The sequence below is a fragment of the Mobula hypostoma genome, chromosome 22 (assembly GCF_963921235.1).
Source record: "Mobula hypostoma chromosome 22, sMobHyp1.1, whole genome shotgun sequence".
Classification (NCBI taxonomy): Eukaryota; Metazoa; Chordata; class Chondrichthyes; order Myliobatiformes; family Myliobatidae; genus Mobula; species Mobula hypostoma.
Genome location: NC_086118.1, coordinates 56,329,361 through 56,351,457, shown reverse-complemented (window position 1 = coordinate 56,351,457; position 22,097 = coordinate 56,329,361). Strand labels below are relative to the sequence as shown.

General features: G+C 42.4%; 1 protein-coding gene across 3 annotated transcripts in view; it reads left to right on the top strand.

The window, feature by feature from the left end:
* The window catches only part of atad5a (ATPase family AAA domain containing 5a), a 67,427-nt gene extending 48,261 nt beyond the window's left edge, over nucleotides 1-19,166 (top strand). For 2 of the 3 annotated variants that reach the window (XM_063030665.1, XM_063030662.1), the window contains exons 21-24: nucleotides 613-815; nucleotides 4,948-5,798; nucleotides 15,285-15,446; nucleotides 17,522-19,166. In XM_063030665.1, the coding sequence (XP_062886735.1) occupies nucleotides 613-815; nucleotides 4,948-5,798; nucleotides 15,285-15,446; nucleotides 17,522-17,600 (1,295 nt within the window). In that variant the 3' untranslated portion in view covers nucleotides 17,601-19,166. The remainder of the gene's footprint in view (nucleotides 1-612; nucleotides 816-4,947; nucleotides 5,799-15,284; nucleotides 15,447-17,521) is intronic. The other variant, XM_063030664.1, reaches the window with a different exon arrangement.
* Nucleotides 19,167-22,097: the final 2,931 nt, after the last annotated feature.

The following is a 22,097-nucleotide window of genomic DNA, read 5'->3' as shown; positions in this document are numbered from 1 at the left end:
GTTTTGTGGCAGCAGTGAAATGCATAATATATACTATAAATTACAAGTGTGTATCTTTATATACTATAAATTGTGTGTGTGTGTGTATATATATAGTGAATAATATTTTGCAGTGCTAATATTTTTTGTTACTGTATTGCTGTCGTAACTATATGCACTGTGTGTGATTGTACATATGGTGTTTTCCGCCTTGGCACCAAAGGAATTAATAGATTTGTCTTGCTCGGAGTTTAATGGAACTCTGGCAAAGCAGCGCAGGCCCAAGCCTGTGCTTATTGCACAACACCTTGGATTTCTGAGTCAGCACCAAGTCTGGCATCTTAACTGGCGCTGTTTGTCTGCCTTTTGGTCTGCCTTCCCAAGGGGAGCATTCTTAGGAGTTGAGCCACAAGGGTTTGGGATTACTAATGAAGCATCATAAAATTTCAAAGTCAAATTAAATTTATTAACCAAGTATGTATATGTCGCCGTGTATTACATTGAAATTTGGAAATTAACAATGTATTTAGTGTGCACTAAAATATAATCTGTTGCAGAATTATAAATACGTTTTGTATATTTTGTTTAAACAAAAATGTCATCTTTTACTGTGCATTTCCCCATTAACCAAAGGAACGAATGTAGTTCCAATCCCAGCTAAGGAAGAACTGGCCAGGAATGCTGTTGCTGCTGAAGGTACTGTGGAAGGATTGTCAAAGGGCAGCTCCACTGTGAATATGCAGGATGTCCCCAAATGCAACACAGGATGTACGGAGAACCTGCTTGGCTTCAGAAACAATGCAGAACCTTCAACTGACCTCTTTTCCGTGTTCAAGGTAATAGTTCCCCACTGTCAATTAGCTGACTCTTCCTCTTATTTACAAGAACTGTCCTCCTCCCCTCCATTGATTCTGTATACTTCTCATTACCTCAGTAAAACAGCCTGCATAATCAAAGACCTAACCCACTCCAGACATCCATTCTTCTCCTATCTCCCACTGGGCAGAAGATAGAAAAGCTGGAAAGCTCATACCACCAGGCTCAAGGACAGCTTCTACCCGCTGTTATCAGACTTGAACAGACTTCTTGTCCGATAAAATAACTTTTTGACTTCACAATCTACCTCGTAATCTTGCACTTTATCCTTTACCTGCACTGCACTTTCTCGGTAGCTTCTACACTTTATCCTGTGTTATTGCTTTACCTTATTTTGTGTGTTATTGTTCTAGCTTAATGCACCGTGTAATGATTTGATCTGTATAAACAATATGCAAGACAAGCTTTTCACTGGTGACAGTAATAAACCAATACCAACCTGCTGGGTAAAATACTGTTGGGAGGTGACAAAGTAGAGCTGAGAACTTGATTCTTCTGGCAGGAAAAAAGTAAGAAAGATTAGCTTTATTTGTCACACATACATTAAAACATACAGTGAAATGCGCTGTTTACACCAATGGCCAGCACAGTCCAAAAATGTTCTTGGGACAGCCTGAAAGCGTCGCCATACTTCCACCATCAACACTGCATGGCCACATTTAACCAAAGTCTTTGGAAACGGCAGCACCCGAAGGAAACCCACATAGTCACAGGGTGAACTTACAAATGCCTTACAGACAGCGGTGTGAATTGAACTTGGGTCACCCGCACTGTAAAGCACTATGTTACCATGCTGCTTCATTGCTTCTCCCAGTTATGAGTTGTGAGATGGACTGTTTGTCCTCTCCCTTTGGAAACAAGCCATATAGGAGGTGAGTCAGGTAAAGACACCCGTGATGCTAGCCTGTGTAAACTGGCCTCATGTTTAGCACACTCCCAAGAAAGCTTGACGTCAACATATCTGTCCTTGTGTGACAGGGCAGTGTGTAAGCTGATGAGCAAGTAATCGAACTAGCTAACAGAATATGTGTTCAGTCTATTGAACACAAAGAGTAGGGAGGTTTGACTTTGGTTATAGAACATCCCTGAGACCACTTCTAAAGTACTGTCTGTTGTTTTGGTCGCTTTATTTAAGGAAGAGCCTCAATGCATTGGAAACAGTTCAGATGTTTATTGAGCTGCTGCTTGGAATGGGCGGGTTGCTTTTGAGAAAAGTTTGAAAGCTTGAATCCATTATAGTTGAGAATAATGAGAGGAGGCTTAACTAATTCATGCAAGCTCACGAGGGTGCACTGACAGGGTGGATGTAGAGAGAATGTTCCATAGAAAACAGAAAATAGGTGCAGGAGTAGGCCATTCTTATGAAAGGCCCAGAACTAATGGCCACTTGTTTAAGACCATAGGCATAGAATTATACCAATCAGCCCATCAAATCTGCTGCACCGTTCCTTCGTGGTTGATTTATTATTCCTCTCAACTCCATTCTCCCCATAACCTTTGACGCCCATACTAATGAAGAACCTATCAACCTGTGCTTTAAATATACCCAATGACTTAGCTTCCAGAGCCATCTGTGACAATGAATTCCACCGATTCACCACCTACTGGCTAAAGAAATTCCTCTTTATCTCTGTTCTTAAGGGACATCCAGAAAGTTTAAGAAGAAGATCAAGTGAAGATCTTTGTTTAGAGGATTACAAGACTTGGGGCAGAGGAAGAGGGATATTTGAATGTTTTTAAGCAAAAGTAGATAGATTCTTGATGAACAAGGAAGCGAGAGTCAGGATGTAGAGTGAGGTTGTGGTCAGAGCAGCCATGATCTTACTGTGTAGTGGGATCTGGAAATGGTTTATTATTGTCACTGAGAGGGAAAATATATCAGCCATGATTGGATGGTGGAGCAGACTTGATGGACCAAATGGCCTAATTCTGCTCCTGAGTCCTATGCGCTGCAGTACAGTGAAAAGCTTTTCTTGCATGCTGTTCATACAGCGTTAAATCATTACACGGTGCATTGAGGTAGAACAAGGCAAGACAATAACAATGCAGGGAGTGAAGTTCAAGATCAATGTTCCCTTTTTTTTACAGCTGCACAGACCAACCATTGCTCTGAGCAGGAATTTTTTACACGGCCTGAACACTGCATGGCACTTTAAATGTTAATTTTTATAAATGCATTGTATGACTATTCAGAATGAAAATTGAAAAATCAAATACTTTTGATTTTATTAAAGGGCATACTGAAATGCTGTACAGTACAACAAGGAATATCTTTCATGTTTCAGATCCGGATGAAAGATACGTTTTAATCCTCATTAGAGCATCCAGATATTCCACTTCTAGTCTGTTTATGGATTTGCATTTAATTGAATTCATAAGACTGAATCCATGTTCGCTGTCAGCACTGGAAGCTTGAAATTCTTCAACAATGTCAACTAGAATTGACGTTTCCTCAAGTTTTTTGTTTCTAAGCATAGTTTAACGTATCAGTGAACGTCTTAGTTGAGCTGGTGCTAACTTTCTCAGAAATTACAAATTTTAAATCAGAGTATTGCTGCTACATTTTAGAGGCAACACATTCGTCGTAGTTCGTAATAGTAGCTGATTGTCAGTTGTACAACTTTCTCTTTTCCAAATTATATTAAGGAAAGTTCTGTCTGTATGGCGACAAAGGCTAGATGCCTGCGAGCATTTTAGTTAAAGAGCAGCCACACACTCACGTAGCTTAGAGGGAATAGTGATCAAGAGTCCATCTCAATGTACAAGAGGCCCATTCAAGAATCAGATAAAAGTAGGATAGAGGCTGTCCTTCAGCCTGGTGGGACATGCTTTCAGACTTTTGTATCTTCTGCCTAATGGGAGAGGGGAGAAGAGAGAATGTCCAGGTGTGGTCTTTGATTATGCTAAACTAGCCCTATGCTCCCAAGACAGACAAATGGTGTCTTCAGGAAAATGGGGAACATTAGGCGGCCATAAGATTTAGGCCTATCGCCATTCGAACATTATCCCTCCCAATCCCATTCTCTTGCCTTCTTCCTATAGTCTTTGACGCCCTTACTAATCAGGAAGCTGTTTTAAATATAACGAATGGCTTGGCCTCCACAAGAGTCTTTTGCAGTGAATTCAACAGATTTACCACCCTTTGGCTAAAGAAATTCCTCCTCATCTCTGTTGTAAAGAGACACCCTTCTATTCTGAAGCTGTGCCCTCTGGCTCTGGGCTATCCCACTATAGGAAACATCCTCTGCATGTTCACTCTATCTAGGCCTTTCAATATTCAATAGGTTTCAGTGAGAAACCCACCACCACCATTCTAAATACTAACGAATATATGGCCTCCCAAGCCTGCCCTGCCATTCAGTATGATAAGCAGTAATGGAAATGATTGTCTTGATACTGGAAAGCACAGGACCCTTCAACTAACTGATATCTAATCTAATAGTGATATCTTTGTCTAAACTCTGTAGCAAGAATCAAATTCAGGTTTATTATCACTGACGTATGTTGTAAAATTAGTTGTTTTCTGACATCAGTACAGTGCGATACATTTAATATTACCATGAGTTACAACAAGAAAAATTAAAATTTGCAGTGCAGAAAGGGAACAAAATAGAGAGGTAGTGTCCGTGGATTCGTACAGCGTTCAGAAATCTGATGGTGGAGGGGAAGAAGCAGTTATTAAAATGTTGAGTGTATCTTCATGCTCCTGATGGTAACAATGAGAAGAGGGCACATCCTGGGTGGTGAGGGTCCTTCATGATGAATGCTGCCTACTTGAGGCACGTGTTTCGAAGGTGTTCTCAGGGTGGGGAGTTTCATGCCCGTGATGGGGCTGGTGGAGTTTACAGCCCTATGTGCATTTTTCTGATCCTGGGCATTGGTACCTCCATTCCAGACGGTGATGCAGCCAAAATGCTCTCCACAGTACATCTGTGGAAATTTGCTACAGTCTTTGGTGACAGACCAAAGCGATATGCAGTGTGGGCCACCTCCGTAGCTGCATTGCAATGGAATGGCTACGGCCAGTGTCGGGCTGACTGTTCCTGATGCCTCTCTGTCCCTATCCTGTACAACTTGTGCTTTGCTTTTCAGCAGGATGCTGTCACCCCAGAGCTGCGGCGGAGTCAAGTGCAAGTTCTCCTGGAGTTCCAAAGGCGACGAATTGACTTCATCTTCAGCAACCTGGTGTTCCTTCTGCCTCTACCGCTGCGTGTCAGTCCTATTCCAGAGAAGCTGGAGGAGGTGCATGTGAAGGAGACTGGGGCTTCCATCTGCTCAGCAGTCAAGACCAGTCCTGTAAAACTGTCGAGCAGGGCGAAGCACAGCAGAAAAACCATTCTGTTTGATGATAGTGACTTGTTTGACAATGGGTTAAATAGCAGCAATGCTTTTTTAATGTTACCAAATGAAGGTTCCACTCCATCTTCTCCTGCTAATCAGGCACCAGGAAGCTTGGCAAGTGTAATGAATGAGAACAGTTGCTCAGAGAGCAGGTTTGACTCCTCTGTTGCTGAAAAGAAACCAAGGACATTAGCAGAAAGGAGGTGTTCTGAGCTGGTAACTTCATGCTTGAAGTCGATAGCTGAATTTACGGACAGCATCTCATTTTTGGACTGCTGCCTGAGCAGAAGGGCGATTGACAGCGAGAGTTCGTGTGGGCATAGCAGCTACCACTGGGCTGCCGCAGAGATTAAAAACGGCATGTTGGATGAGAGGAGGCTCGATTCGGGAGATTGGTGGTCCCTCCACAGCTTGAGTGAGACCAGAGCAGCTGCAGAGGCCTTGAGCTGGAACAGGTGTCGATCACAGATCCAACATGCCATGAACTCATTTGGCACCAAGTGCACCGAGTCGGGGGAGGAAGCTGTGGAGGACCTCGTTCTTTGTGTTCCCTATCACCAAAGCAGAAATGCGGTGTTTACAGATCTGTACAATCATACCAGGTGTGATTATTATATCAGCACTCTTCATCACTGTCTTTTATATGCGCATTTCCCTTTATCCATACTTAATTGTTGTGGGGACAATTAGATCCCACAGCACGTTCAGCCCATCAGATCAGGTCTGCTCCGAAGGACAATATTAGGATGATATTCCCTGATGTATGTTCTATAAGGTTTATTCTGGCCCCCTGATGGAGGCCGGACACAGATTTTGTACATGTTCAACTACTTTTTGGATCACCTCACTAGAAAAATTCTGCTAACCATAAGACATAGGAGCAAAATTAGGCCATTTGAGTCTGATCTGCCATTCCTGTCATGCCTGATTTATTAACTCCCTTAACCCCATTCTTCTGCCTTATCAACCTCTGTTTTAAATATACCCAATGACTTGTCCTCCTCAGCCGTCCATGTAATGAATTCTGTGATTCACCACCCTCTGAATAAAGAAATTCCTGTTCATGCCTGTTCTAAAAGGGCACCTTTCTATTCTGAGACTGTGCCCTCTGCTCCTAGATTCGCCCACTATAGGAAACATCCTCTCCTCGTCTGCTCTGTTGTGCCTTTCAATATTCGATGGGTTTCAATGAGATTCCACCACCGCCCCCCCCATATTCTTCTAACCAAGGAGTTCCCTGTCAAATGGATCTTGTGTACAAAGAAAATACTCGGGCCTTCAGACTTCATACAGTCCACTTCTACCCTTTTATTCCTTGATTTGTCTTTTGTACAAGTAAACTCACTCCCCATAACAACTATTTGCCCCTTACTACAAAATTGAGAAGGGGGATAATAGAATTCACTCTCACAGAATTTATGTAAACAAGATTTTCAGCATCTGTAGACTCTCTTGTGTTAGTAAATGAATACACATTTCTTTCAACATGTTTCCTGGTGCATACACAGATGATGTAGTTTCAGGTGGAGGGAGGGGAAGGAGGTGATGAGACCAGGTGAGGGGGCAGGTGTGGTTGTGGGAGGGGAATGTAGTAAGAACCTGGGAGATCACAGGTGGAAAAGGGCTGAAGAAGGTATGTGATAGGAGACGAGAGGAGACCATGGGAGAAAAGTAAGGAGAGGGAGATAATGGGCAGGTGAGGAGAAGAGAAACGGAGAGGGGGAAGCCAGAATGCAGATTGGAAACAGAGAAGGATTGGGAGGTGGTGGGAAGAACCAATCTCAACTATTCCCTGACAGTCTGTACTCTTTCTTCTGCCCCCTCCCCCCCCAAACCCCCATCTTCTCATTCTGTCTTCTGCCCTCCTCCTTTCTAGTCCTGATGAAGGGTCTCAGCCCGAAACATTGACTGTTCATGCCCCACCATAGATGCTGTGTGAATTTCCGTGACAAAATCCTTCAATGTACTTAATGAGCAGCACTCTTGTTGGTTAAGTCAGAGGTTCACAGACTCCAGGCCTGCTTCAGGAGCCAAGTGTATAATCTGGACTAATGTCCAGTGTACTTCTAAGGATGATTTGGAAGTGTGGTGTTTTGAATGAGCTGTTAAACCTTTTGAGTTGAAAGATTATAGCTTTAGTCAAAGAAAATGTTGGAAGCTTGTCTTCCTCATCCTGTCAATTATTGTCCCTTAATCAATGACCCTCACATGTTGTTCGATTATTCATCACACTGATAAATATCATTCGATTTCTGAAAGGTCTGTGAACACTACCTCATTCTTCCTCTTTTGCACTATGCATTTATTTTAAGTTAAAGATTGGCTTTATTTATCACGTGTACATTCAAATGCATCATTTGTGTCAAATCAAATCAGTGAGGATGTGTTGGGGGCAGCCCACAAGTGTCAGAATCGGGTTTAATTTCACTGGCATACGTCATGAAACTTGTTAACACTGGCAGCAGTATATGATAAACATAGGGAAAATAAATAGAATTGCATGTGTTTGTATGTTTGTGTATATAATGTGTGTGTGTGTGTGTGTGTGTATGTATATTAGATAGTTAAATTCAGATTAGTGCAAAGAGAGATTTTTTTTTAAAGGAGTGAGGTAGTGTTTATGGTTTCAACATCCATTCAGAAATCAGATGACAAAGGGGAAGAAGCTGTTCCTGAATCATTGAGTGTGGGCCTTCAGGCAGTGGGGGTCCTTGATGATGGAAACCGCTTTTCTGAGGCACTGCTCCTTGAAGGTGTCCTGGATACTACAACGGCTAGTACTCTTGATGGAGGTGACGAATATTACAACTCTGCAGCTTGCTTTGATCTTGTGCACTAGCTCCCCCATACCAGATGGTAATGTCGCTATACTTTTGGCACCAGCATAGCCTTCCCACAACCCACTAACCCTAACCCATACCTCTTTGCAGTGTGGATGGAAACCAGGGCTCCCAGAGGAAACTCAGTAGTCGCAGGGAAATCTCCTTACAGTAGCAGGAATTGAACACCAATCACTGATTGCTGGCACTGTGAAGCAATTGTGCTAACCACTACATTACCATACTTCCCCCTTTCTGTAACTTAAGTCTTTTGTACTTTTATGTAACTTCTAGTAACTTTTACTAAAATTGCTAATGTCACAAAATGTACTGCTGCTGCAGAACAACAAATTTCACAACGTAGTTAATGATAATAAATCCCAAGGTCTGCAATATCTCGGATCGAGTTCTCGGTGTTCTCGAGAGGGAGGGTGAGCAGTCGGATGTCGTGGTCCATGTAGGGACCAATGACGTGGGTAGGAAGAGTGAGGAGGTCCTGAAAGGAGAGTTTAGGGAGTTGAGAGCCAAGTTAAAGGACAGGACCTCTAGCATAGCAATCTCAGGATTGCTACCAGTGCCACATGCAGGCAGGTTTAGAAATAGTAAGATAGCGCAGATCAACACTTGGCTGAAGACATGGTGCAGGAGGGAGGGCTTCAGATTTATAGATAATTGGGCAGTTTTCCAGGGAAGGTGGGACCTGTTCCGGCGGGACAGTCTACATCTGAACTGGAGGGGGACAAATATTCTTGCAGGTAGGTTTGCTGGAGAGGCTCTGATGGATTTAAACTAGATATGGGGGGGAGGGGAACCAAAGTGTAGGAACAGATGTAGGGAAGAAGGAAGAAAAAGAAAATAGTAAAGTTGTTTGCACTGGTAGTGATAAACAGAGAGTAAGAGGTGGAAATTTTTTTAAATGCATTTATTTTAATGCTAGGAGCATTATAAGAAAGGTGGAGGAGCTTAAAGCATGGATTGATACCTGGAAGTATGATGTGGTAGCTATTAGTGAAACATGGTTACAGGAGGGGTGTGATTGGCAACTAAATATTCCTGGATTTAATTGCTTCAGGTGTGATAGAATTGAAGGGACAAGAGGGGGATGTGTTGCATTGCTTGTCAGAGAAAATATTACAGTGGTGCTCTGGCAGGATAGATTAGAGGGCTCGTCTAGGGAAGCTATTTGGGTGGAATTTAGGAATGGGAAAGGTGTAGTAACTCTTATGGGGGTGTATTATAGACCACAAAATGGGGAGCGAGAATTAGAGGAGCAAATTTGTAAGGAGATAGCAGTTATTTGTAGTAAGCACAAGGTTGTGATTGTGGGAGGTTTTAATTTTCCACACACAGACTGGGAAGCCCATACTGTAAAAGGGCTGGGTGGTTTGGAGTTTGTAAATTGGGTGCAGGATAGTTTTTTGCAGCAATACATAGAGATACCAACTAGAGAAGGGGCAGTGTTGGATCTCCTGTTAGGAAATGAGATAGGTCAGGTGACGGAGGTTTGTGTTGGGGAGCACTTTGGGTCCAGTGATCACAATGCTATTAGTTTCAATATAATTATGGAGAGGGATAGGTCTGGACCCAGGGTTGAGATTTTTGAATGGAGAAAGGCTAACTTTGAGGAGATGCGAAAGGATTTAGAAGGAGTGGATTGGGACAATTTCTTTTATGGGAAGAATGTAATAGAGAAATGGAGATCATTTAAAGGTGAAATTTTGAGGATACAGAATCTTTATGTTCCTGTTAGGTCGAAAGGAAAGGTTAAAAGTTTGAGAGAGCCATGGTTTTCAAGGGATATTGGGAACTTGGTTCGGAAAAAGAGAGATAGCTACAATAAATATAGGCAGCATAGAGTATATGAGGTGCTGGAGGAATATAAAGAATGTAAAAAGAATCTTAAGAAAGAAATTAGAATAGCTAAAAGAAGGTATGAGGTTGCTTTGGCAAGTAAGATGAAAATAAATTCCAGGGGTTTCTACCGTTATATTCATAGCAAAAGGATAGTGAGGGATAAAATTGGTCCCTTAGAGAATCAGAGTGGACAGCTATGTGTGGAGCCAAAAGAGTTGGGGGAGATTCTGAACAATTTCTTTTCTTCAGTATTCACTAAGGAGAAGGATATTGAATTGTGTAAGATAAGGGAAACAGGTAGGGAAGTTATGGAAACCATGATGATTAAAGAAGAGGAAGTACTGGAGCTTTTAAGGAATATAAAAGTGGATAAGTCTCCGGGTCCTGACAGGATATTCTCTAGGACCTTGCGGGAAGTTAGTGTGGAAATAGCAGGGGCTCTAACAGAAATATTTCAAATGTCATTAGAAACGGGGATCGTGCCGGAGGATTGGCGTATTGCTCATGTTGTTCCATTGTTTAAAAAGGTTCTAAGAGTAAACCTAGCAATTATCGGCCTGTGAGTTTTACCTCAGTGGTGGGTAAATTGATGGAAAGTATTCTTAGGGATGGTATATATAATTGTCTGGATAGACAGGGTCTGATTAGGAACAGTCAACATGGATTTGTGCGTGGAAGGTGATGTTTGACAAATCTTACTGAATTTTTTGAAGAGGTTACTAGGAAAGTTGACAAGGGTAAAGCGGTGGATGTTGTCTATATGGACTTCAGTAAGGCCTTTGACAAGGTCCCACACGGAAGGTTGGTTAGGAAGATTCAATCGTTGGGTATTAATATTGAAGTAGTAAAATGGATTCAACAGTGGCTGGATGGGAGACGGCAGAGAGTAGTGGTGGATAACTGTTTGTCAGATTGGAGGCCAGTGACTAGTGGTGTGCCTCAGGTATCTGTACTGGGTCCAATGTTATTTGTCATATACATTAATGATCTGGATGATGGGGTGGTAAATTAGATTAGTAAGTATGCAGATGATACTAAGATAGGTGGATTGTGGATAATGAAGTAGGTTTTCAAAGCTTGCAAAGAAGAGTGGCAGATGGAGTTTAATGCTGATAAATGTGAGGTGCTACATTTTGGTAGGACTAATCAAAATAGGACATACATGGTAAATGGTAGGGCATTGAAGAATGCAGTAGATCAGAGGGATCTAGGAATAACGGTGCATAGTTCCCTGATGGTGGAACCTCATGTGGATAGGGTGGTGAAGAAAGCTTTTGGTTACAGAGAAAGGTTGAACAAGTTGGGTCTTTATTCTTTGGAACGTAGAAGGTTGAGGTGGGACTTGATAGCGGTATTTAAAATTGTGACGGGGATAGATAGAGTTGACGTGGATAGACTTTTTCCATTGAGAGTGGGGGAGATTCAAACAAGAGGACATGTGTTGAGAGTTAAAGGGCAAAAGTTTAGGGGTAACATGAGGGGGAACTTCTTTACTCAGAGAGTGGTAGCTGTGTGGAACGAGCTTCCAGCAGAAGTGGTTGAGGCAGGTTTGATGTTGTCATTTAAAGTTAAATTGGATAGATATATGGACAGGAAAGGAATGGAGGGTTATGGGCTGAGTGCAGGTCAGTGGGACTAGGTGAGAGTAAGAATTCGGCACGGACTAGAAGGGCCGAGATGGCCTGTTTCCGTGCTGTAGTTGTTATGTGGTTAAATCTGTCTCTAGTTGCTGTTGGGGAACCTTGTTCACAAATTGGCTGCCAAGATTCCTGCATTGCAACAGTAACATCACTTGAAGATATTTTTCTTGGTCAGTGATATTCTGATGTTGTCAGAGTGGAATGTGCATGCAAGTTGTTTGTTTCATTCTTTAAAAAAGTGTAAGTCAAAAGGAGAGTCCACTGTAGTTCCATGATACCACAAATAGGATCTGTTGACAAAATTTACGAGTTGGCACTTGTTTTCTGTGGGGTGGAGTTTGCCTCACTGACTTCTGTTAAATCCAGCAAACTCATCTGAGCTGACTGTGCAGAATTCCTATCTCTGACAATTTACAGTGCCTTGTAAAAGTAGTTAGCCCCTAACCCTTTGTTCATATAAATGAGTATTGCAACCAGGGATTTTGATCAATTTAACTGAAAATTTTTATTTGCGAATCACATGCTCCTTTTTTCATAGTAGTGTCTAAAAAAGCAGGGAGAATTGTAAAGCATGAAAAACTAAAGCTGAAATGTCAGCAGTTCAAAAGTATTCATCCCCCGTTGCTCAGTACTCAGTTAAACCACCTCTTCCAACTATTGCAACAAGCAGTTTTTTTGAATAAGTCTCTGTTAGCTTTGCAGAATGTGTTGGAGCAAGATTTGCCCATTCCTTCTTGCAAAATTGCTCAGGCTGTGCCATGTTAGTTGGAGAGCGACGGTGGACAGCCATTTTGAGGTCTTGCCAGAGATGTTCGATCAGGTTAAAGTCAGGACACTGACTGGGCCGCTCAAGGACATCAATTGTCTTCATTTGAAGCCATTCCATGGTTGCACTGGCAGTGTGTTTTAGGTCAACTTCCTCCTCAGTTTTAAGCTTTCTGGCACAGCCTAGCAGGTTTATTCATCATCCCATCCATCCTGACCAGATTTCCATTCCCTGCTGCTGAAATCCATGTTCAGTATTACCTGGCTGATGCTCAGTATTAGATTTACGCCACACATACCGCTTAATGTTGAGGCCAAAAAGTTCCGCTTATCGGACCACAAGACCTTCTTCCACATCTTTACAGTATCTTCTAAGTCACGCTTTGCAAAGTCTTTATGGGCAAGGATATGTTTTTTTTAAGCAAGGGCTTCTTCCTTGCCACTCTTCTATAAATACTCTTTTTGTGTAAGGCCTTAGAGATTGTGAAGCCATGAACTTCATTTCCAGTTGCAGCCACTGGCTTCTGCAGGTCACTCAGAGAAACTTGGCATCACAGTATCCTCTCTTACAAGTGCCATTCTTCTCTGGCCTAACCTAGGCAGCGTGGCCACTGTTTCTTCCCACTGTTTAACAATGAACTGCACTGAGCTCCAAGGTATGTTCAGTGCCTTTGATCCTCCAGATTTGTGCTTCTCTGGTATCATTTCACAGACATGTCTTGCATGTTCTTTGTGTTCATTGTGATTTGGTCTGTTGAAACTCTACCATACTGTTGGGCTTTGCAGAGACAGGAGGTATTCTCATGAATTCATTGAAAATAGGTGATCCTCCAATTTTCTACATCAACAAACTGGATGAGTTGGTAAGGTAATACCTGTTATTTGCACCTGAGGAAAGGGAGCATTGTAATTTCAAAGGGGATGAATATTTTTCAGCCTCACAATCTTGGTTTTTAATTTTTTAGTAAATTGTTTCAATAGGTACATTTAATGTCAGAGAAGTGTATACAATATACATCCAGAAATTCTTTTTCTTCACAAACATCCACAAAAACAGGAGTGCCTCCAAAGAATGAATGACAGTTAAAATGTTAGAACCCCAAAGTCCCCCCCCAACTCTCCCTCCCACACACAAACAGCAGCAAGACAACGACCACCTCCCACCCCAACTAGCAAAACTCAAGCGTGCAGCGAAGCATCGGTAAAGTCACAGACTTGCAGTACCCCAAAAACTACATGTTCACCCAGTAATTTGACATACCACGGGCTCTCTCTCTCTCTCTCCCCCCAATAAGGGTAAAAGAGGTGTCCCTGTTTCACAGCGAGAAGGGGGACAATGTTAAAAGTCTGTTGAGTCATTTTTTCCCCCAGCTCTGCGCCCAGAGAGTCTGCACCAAAGTGGCACAGCTGTCCAGATGCACAACCCCAGCAGCTAGCCCACTGCTCCCGATATTCCGTGTTTTCCAGCGACGCTTCAGTCAGGGGGCACCAGCTTAGAATCAGCCCGTCTCTAGAGCCACAAAATCCCGGAAACCTGAAGGTGGGATATCAAAAAGCGGCCAGTCATGAGGCCCTGAGAGCAGGACGCATTCCCGCAAATAACTGAAGTCAGAGTGTAACTCCAGTTCAGGGTCTTCAAAAGAACCACCCCACACCCTGAAAAGGAAAAACCTGTTGACAGGTTTTGGAATTTTTCTTTTGATTTGACATGACGCATGATGTTTTGTAGATTTGCTCAAAAATTCCTACTTCAATATATTTTAAAACAGTAAAATAGGAAAGTAGTTGTTGTAGCTGAATGCTTTTTCAAGGCACTGTATATATAAATAACAAAACTCAACAGATTAGACAGCATTTGGCGAGAAATAAATAGCGGTTTACGCCAAGATACTTCATCAGGATTGTGTTGAGTGCTGATAAAGAATTTCGGTCCGTTTATTTTGTTCCATAGATGTTGCCTGATTTGCTGAGTTCCTCCAGCATTTATTGCTCAGGGTAGTTTAGCAGTTAGCATAACACTTGACAGTGCCCACAGCTTAATAACCCAATCCATATGTTTTGGAATGTGGGAGGAAACCGGAGCACCTGGGGAGAACAGACAGACTCCTTACAGACAGCAGAGGGAACTGCTGGTGCTGTAGAGCATTACCACAGTGCCCGTTCGGAATGCGGGCAATCGAACTGGGCATCATGGTTGATATGGGCCGAAGGGCCTGTTTCTGTGCTGTATGACTCCAGGGCTGTTCCTCTCTCCACAGATGCTTCCTGACCTGTTGAATCTTTCCAGCATTCTCTTCTTTCACAGATTTCCAGCATCTACTGACTTTTTTGTTTTTCATGGTAATCCCCAACCCAGGAAAATCAGGTTCTCTTTTCATCTTTTGGCCATTGTCAGATATCAGCACAGTAATACTGTTTGTTCTGTGCTCTTCTGTTCAATGCATCTCCATTCACTAACAGCCTGAAATTGACTACAGGCCTTGTAGGAACAACCACTATTAGATTTCTAAATGGTCAATAAACCCATGAACATTACTTCAGTATATTTGCCCTCTTTTTGAACTACTTCTTTAATTTTTATGTGATGTATATAGTTCTAATCTCTGGTATATTTTATGTATTACGTTGTACTGTTGCCACAAAAAAACAAATTTCACGATATGTTAGTGATAATAAGCCTGAAGACGAGATTCTGCAGATGCTGGAAATCCAGAGTAACACACAAAATGCTGGAGGTACTCAGCAGGTCAAGCAGCATCCATGGAAAAGAGAAATAGTTGAAGTTTTGGACCGAAACCCCTCTTCAGGACCTGATCGTAAACAGGTTATTTTATTTCTGCAGGTCTAAATTCTGGTAGGATTAGGCTAAAGATGTGTGGTCACAAACAAAGCTGAAACACTCTCCGGATAAAACAGATTCAGTGTTCGTGAGCCTTGAAAAAGGGGTTTTTCTTCCTCTGGCTGAAAGTAGTTTGAATTAATTGCTGACATGTGTTCCCCTGTCCTCCAGCGCTGCATCTAGAAGGATTGATGTACTGAAAACTGTGTTTTCCAACAACAAAGCGTTTGCGGGTCTGAGTGGCAGGCGAGCAAGTGCCACGGAATACTTGCCAGCTCTCCGCACTATCTGCAGGGCAGAGAAATTGAAAGAGCAGGGCAAAGCAAAACGCAGGTAAGGACCTCCGCTGCTCTGTTCCAGATACTTCGCTTCGCTCTCCTCTCCAATTGCTATAGGTGTATCCTGTTGAATGGATAGTGTACAGGTGACATTCATCCTACAGTTTTACTAACTAAAACAGTTTCAGACCATAAGACATGGGAGCAGAATTGGCCATTTAGCCCATCAAGTCAGTTCTGCCATTTCATCACAGCTGATTTATTATTGCTCTCAACCTAATTTTCCTGCCTTCTCTCTGTAACCTTTGTTGCCTGATTAATCAAGAACCTATCAACCTCCACTTTAAATATACCCAGTGACTCTGACTCCATAGCCATCCATGGCAATGAATTCCACAGTTCACCACCCTCTGGGTAAAGAAATCCCTCCTTGTCTGTGTTCTAAATGGATGTCCCTCTATAGGAAACATCCTCTCCATGTCCACTCTATCTAGGCCTTTCAATACTCGATAGGTTTCAGTGAGATTCCCCCCCCCCCGCCCCCCATGCTTCTAAACTCCAGCGAGTACAAGCCCAGAGCCATCAAATGTTCCTCATACATTAAACCTTTCATTCCCGGAATCATTCTCATGGTTCTTCTCTGAACCCTCTTCGATGCCAGCACATTTTCTTAGATTTACATCTTTGGACTGTGGGAGGAAACCGGGAAACCACGCACGTTCCGTGGGGAGGACGTACAGAGACTCCTTAGAACAGCGCCAGAATTGAACTCCAAACTCCGAGCTGTAATAGCGTCGTGCTTACTGTTACACTGCCGTGGCGCCCCTAAGGGACACAAAACTACTCAATACTTGAAATGCAGTCTGACCAATGCCTTATAAAGCCTCAGCATTTCATCCTTGCTGTTATATTCTAATCCTCTCAAAACAAATGCTAACGTTGCATTTGCCTTTTTACCACCAACTCAACCTGCAAGATAACATTTAGGGAATCCTTCACAAGGACTCCCAAGCTTCTCTGCATCTCTGATTTTTTTAATTTTCTCCCCATTTAGAAAATAGTCTTGACCTTTATTCAGTGTATTGATACCGTTAAAGTTATTGCACAGAGCTACATTCTGTCAGGTTGTCAAGCTACTTCCTTCATTGGGCGCCACAGTAGTGTAGCAGTTACAGCTCAGGGTGTTCTGGAGTTTGGAGTTTAACTCCAGCATCTTCTGTAAGGAGTCTCTGTTTGTCCTCCCGGTCGAATGCATGGGTGTCCCTGGCTGCTCTGTTTTCCCCTCACAGTCCAAGTAACCGATTAGGTGACTTGTTTGTTGTAATTTGTCCTATGATTAGTTTAGGGTTAATTGGGGTTGTGGGCTTACTGTTATGATGTGGCTCGAAGGGCCATCTACTCTATGGCTAAATAAAATAAAATTTACATTGTCTCATCAATGATTATTTGGTTTTTGCCTTATTGCAGTTAAGTTTTTTGACAATTGGATCCAATGACAAAGCTTAGAAGTGTAGTCTAGGTGTTTTTCCAAGTTCCAGATGCACAAATGTGACTTCCTTACATTCCTCCCATTTTAAGTTATCCAACATGACACTTTCTGGTTCAGTACTTTAAACAAGGTTGCTAATTTGCTGGAACAGCTGACGTGGAGAATTCAGGTTGCACTGGGATTACATAAGTCGTTGCCTGCATTTGTGATGGATAAACAATCTGTTGTGTATGCATGGAGCAAGAACAATAACGGATTACGATGATTAAACATTTTTACTGAGTCATGTCAGTAATGGTACACACACTGGGCAACTTGCAGTATGAGGGGGGGTGGCGCACAACAAACCGGGTCCGCCAAGATGAAAAACTGCCCACTCGAAAGCCCGTGACCAAAAGGGAGAGTGCCTCCCACATGTGGGAGGCCCAGTCGTTTGGACACGGGCACTTGGCAATTCTCACATTATGCAGTACCGTTCACAACAGGCTGCACTTTGTTCATTCAGAACTTGTGCTGCACAGAAATTGATAGCCACAGACTTGTATCTGCTTTGTCTTTTCAGATGTAGAGAGGTATTTTTGCATTTAAAATAAATGCACATTTTATAGAAGAAATACATGTTTTTTTCAATTATTTTTCAGGTTTCTGCATTATCTGGATGGTGTGCACCTAGAACTCCCTAAAAACACTCTCGAAGCCCTTGCAACAGATTTTCCCTGAAGTTCCTGACATGAAAGCAATATTATTTGTACAGTAAAATACTACATATTTCAAAGACAAAGACTGTATCTATGGGGTATTTTACCCTTGTCTCTTTCTGGTACGTGTGTGTGTGTGTGTGTGTGTGGATGAATATTATTTGTACAGTAAAGTGATATGAATTTTTTTTAGAGGAATGGTGGATTATCATAATTTAATTGCAGCAGATAACTACATACCTGTTGTCTAATAATGTAAAAACCAGTGCATGACCATTTTTATTTGGTGGTGGAGTCTGCTTATAGCACTTGTGTGAAAGCACTGTTAACTACATTGCTGGCCATCTGTCATAGGTAGCCGTGGTTGTTTTTATGTGAGTTAGAGAGGGAGATCATTCCAACATTCACACATGCGTTGCCACTTGGCCACTGGATAGGAACCAAGAGTTTGAGCCTCGAATGCTTTTTTTTAACTAACTACTCCCCAGTCCTTCTTATTTTGGGGAATAAAAGTATTTGAATACTTTTTTGATTCCCAAACCCTTTTTTTTTCCATGTTGATAAATTGTTCTCTTCCCTCTCAACCAGTGCTGGCTGTGTATCTGCCACAAGTGTTATGAACAGCACCAGAAACGTAAAGCAGCGCAAACGGATGAGATTAACCCTAAAGCTGCTTACTGATCATCTCCTGCAGGGTAAACTACGATCTGAATGACTGGTTCATCATGTTTTCCACTGAAATGTCTTAATTTCCCAGTTTTACATTTCAGGAGGATCATAAATAATGGGCTGTGTGATTGTACACCCCATTCTGACAAAATCTATGGAATTAAATAAATCAGACTTGTGCTATTTAACTGCAAACTCCGATGCTATGTGGAGTACAAGTCTTTGTGAAGACTTCACTAGTAGGGAGATTGAATTCAAGGGCCATGGGGGAATGTTTACGGCTCTGGTTAGGCCACACTTGGAGTATTCAAGGATCGGCTTTATCCACCATATACATTTACATGGATTGGCAATTTGCTGTGATGAGCTGGTCGGGGTGAAACATGCAACTAAAACCAACAATCAACTATATTTATAAAGGATAAAGAATTATTTAAAAATAAATTCAGAGGTTAAAGCATGAATATGAAATGAAATGTGCATCGATACCAACATGTATTTAGACCACAAGATGTCAGAGCAGAATTAGGCTATTTGGCCCATTGAGTCTGCTCCACCATTTCATCATGGCTGATCCATTTTTCCTCTCAGCCCCAATCTCTTTTCCTCCACCATATCCCTTCATGCCCTGACCAGTCAAGAATCTTATCAACCTCTGCCTTAAATATGCATAAAGACTTTGCCTCCACAGCTTTATTCATTTACAATGTAAATAACATAAAAAGTGATGAAGAGAGATTCTAGTTCAGTGCAGTGACTGAGGTAATAGACCGGAGTGGTGCTCAGTTCTGGTCGCCTCATGGTAGGAAGGATGTGGAAGCTTTAGCAAGTGTACAAAGGAAATTTACAAAGATGATGCCTGAATTAGAAGGCAAGTTGTGCAAGGTGGGGTTTTTGTCCTTGACCTGAAGGAGGATGAGAGGAGCCTTGATAGAGGTGTGTAAGATAATAAGAGACATTGATTGAGTGATTAGCCAGAAATTTTCCAAGGTGGAAATGGGTAATACAAGAGGACATAACTTTTAAGGTGATAAGGGAGGCAGGTTTTCACACAGAGAGTGGTGGGTGTGGATACGTGGAATGTGGTGGCAGGGGAGGATACATGGGGACATTTGAGAGACTCTCAGATAGGCACATGATGGGAGAAAAATGGAGGGAAGGGTTGGATTGATCTTAGAGGTGCACAACATCGTAGCCGAAGAACCTGTGCTATACTGTTATGTGCTCTAACTCTCCTTGGGTTTTAGTCATTGAAAGGAATTGGTAATCTAACAAGGAATATGGGACAAAATGCATATATTTTCTGCTTGAACATGAATTTGTCAGTTTAGAGAGTGTGAATTTTGGATGATGGACTGAGTTGAGACCCTCCATGGGTTAACTGTTAATTTGCTGCTGACCTGCTGAGATCCTCCAGCACATTGTGTTGCTCCAGATTCCGGCATCTGCAGTCTCTTGGGACTCAGAATATAAAATCTTCCAAACCAGTGCCCTGCCTGGTTCAGGAGCAGAATGGCATAACCAGCCCTGTACCACCACCGTTCCAGCCAACTTGCAGAAAATGAGGAAAGATCTTCCGATCCTTAAATACTTTTATAAAGCCAAGTGAAACTTCCCCTCCGGTACTTAACCCAGCATTCCAAAAATCAAAATGGACAGTGCCTGTATCTGACTGACAGTCCCTGCACAATGTATCAAGCAGAACTCCCTCGCCTGGGTTTATCTATCATGCCACTGAAGCACATTACAGTTAACATAATATTCTACACCAATCTCGAAACATGACCTCTATTTAATTTTGCTCAACTCTAATCGGGACTTTGTTTCCCCCCACACAGAGTGGTGATGTCATGGAATATCCTGCCACGTACAGGGTAGAGGCAGATGCATTGGGGATGTTTAAGAGACCCCTGGATGAAAGAGCTATGTGGGAGGACAGAATGGCCTGTCGTGTAGCTGTACTGTTCTACGTTCTATCTGTTGGTTCCTCTCTCAGGGGGATGTGACCCAATTGCAGGCAATGGGACTAGTTCAGTCAACATGGACAAGATGAGCCAGAGGACCTGGCTGTTCTGTGTTCTAACTTTAATCACTTTACCTACCAAAATAATTCTGCCAGGACTTCCTATTCCTATGCCTAATACTTTCCAGTGGAAAATTTTCCCAGATATGAAAAGATGTTTAAAGACTTCATTTATTCCAGAAATGGTGTTTGGGAAAACTGAGATGCCACAAGCCACTTCTGTCATAATTCCACCCACTTCCACCAAGTAGTTTTTAAATCGTGTTATGAAAGAGGAACACTGCAGTTTGCATTCAAGGAAATGTAGGATGAACTGTTCTGATCTTTATTATCAGGAAAAAGATGTAAATGCACTATAATGATGCAAAAATCAAAACCTTTTAAAAGAAATATGCCAAACAGAAGTTACAATTATCAGGAAATATTGAACAAGCAGTCCTTTTTTCTGTGGGACAGAAGACAGGGCTTATTAAAATTGTTACAAGTTCTGGTGTGGAAATGAAATATTTCCATTGGGCAGAAGTTCAGAACTCAGCTCAAAGTAAATTTATTATCGAAGTATGTTACCACATACCACCCTGAAATTCATTGTCATGCAGGCATTTACAGTAGAACAAAGAAACAATAGAACCAATGAAGAACTACATACAGAGATTGACAAACAACCGATGTGCAAAAGAAGACAAACTACAAATACAAAATGAATTAATTAATACTGAGACCATGAGCTGTAGGAACCTTGAATGTGAGTCCATTGGTTATGTTCATTGATCAGTTCAGTGTTGAGTTGAGTGAAGTGATCCACACTGGTTCAGGATCCTGATGTTTGAGGGTTCCTGAACCTGGTGGTGTGGGACCTCAGGGCTCCTGTCCCTCCTTTCCAATGGCAGCATAGCCTGGATGGTGAGGAGTGGGGAGGTCCTTGACGGGTAAATCTCAGTGGTGGAGAGGGATTTGGCTGAGTCTACTACTTCTGTAGCCTTTTCTGTTCAAGAACCACATTACCGAGTTTATAATAATTTGACTTGATACGGAAGTTCCTCCTGAATTCTGTGAAAGTGATTAGAATGTGGAACTTGCAGTCATACCGTAATTACTGGCTGCAGTTCGTGTCACAGATTTCCTGTTAAGGAAACTAAACCAGCTGAGAGAGAAGGAAATGGAGGGGAAAATGTGATTTACTAAGATGGTGACAGTGGTAAATTGATGTTTATCATCCACATGAATAAAAACCAGACAGAATGGATGGTGTACTCAAATTAAAACATTACCTGATGGATGGATAAAGACAAAGATACGGAAGGCGCTGGCGTGGAGGGCTATGAACGACATGAAGGAAATCTGGAAGTCGAACCTGACCAGAGGGCTTAGAAAGAGGATTTTCATAGCAGTCATGGGGTCCATTCTCACGTACGGATGCGAGACGTGGACACTCACCAAGACGATGCGAAAGTCTCTAGATGGTTGCTATACACGAATGCTCCGGATGGCTCTTGACGTGAGTTGGCAATAGCACATGACGGACGTTGAGCTCTATAACGACCTACTGATGCTCACTAAAATCGAGGTGAGAAGACTGCAACTAGTAGGGCACTGTCTACGCCACCCGGAGCTACCTGCCAGCCTCATCATCATATGGGAGCCCAAGCACAGGAGGATGAACCCTGGTCGCCCTCCCAAGACTATGGTCAACACGCTCCTAGAAGACAGCGGCGCGGCTAATGTAGATGAACTGAACACACTGATGAGGGAGAGGCAGAAGTGAAGAGTCCGTCATCATGCCCAACGCTGGCCCCCTAGCCCTGAGTCGACGTAGTAGTGATGGAG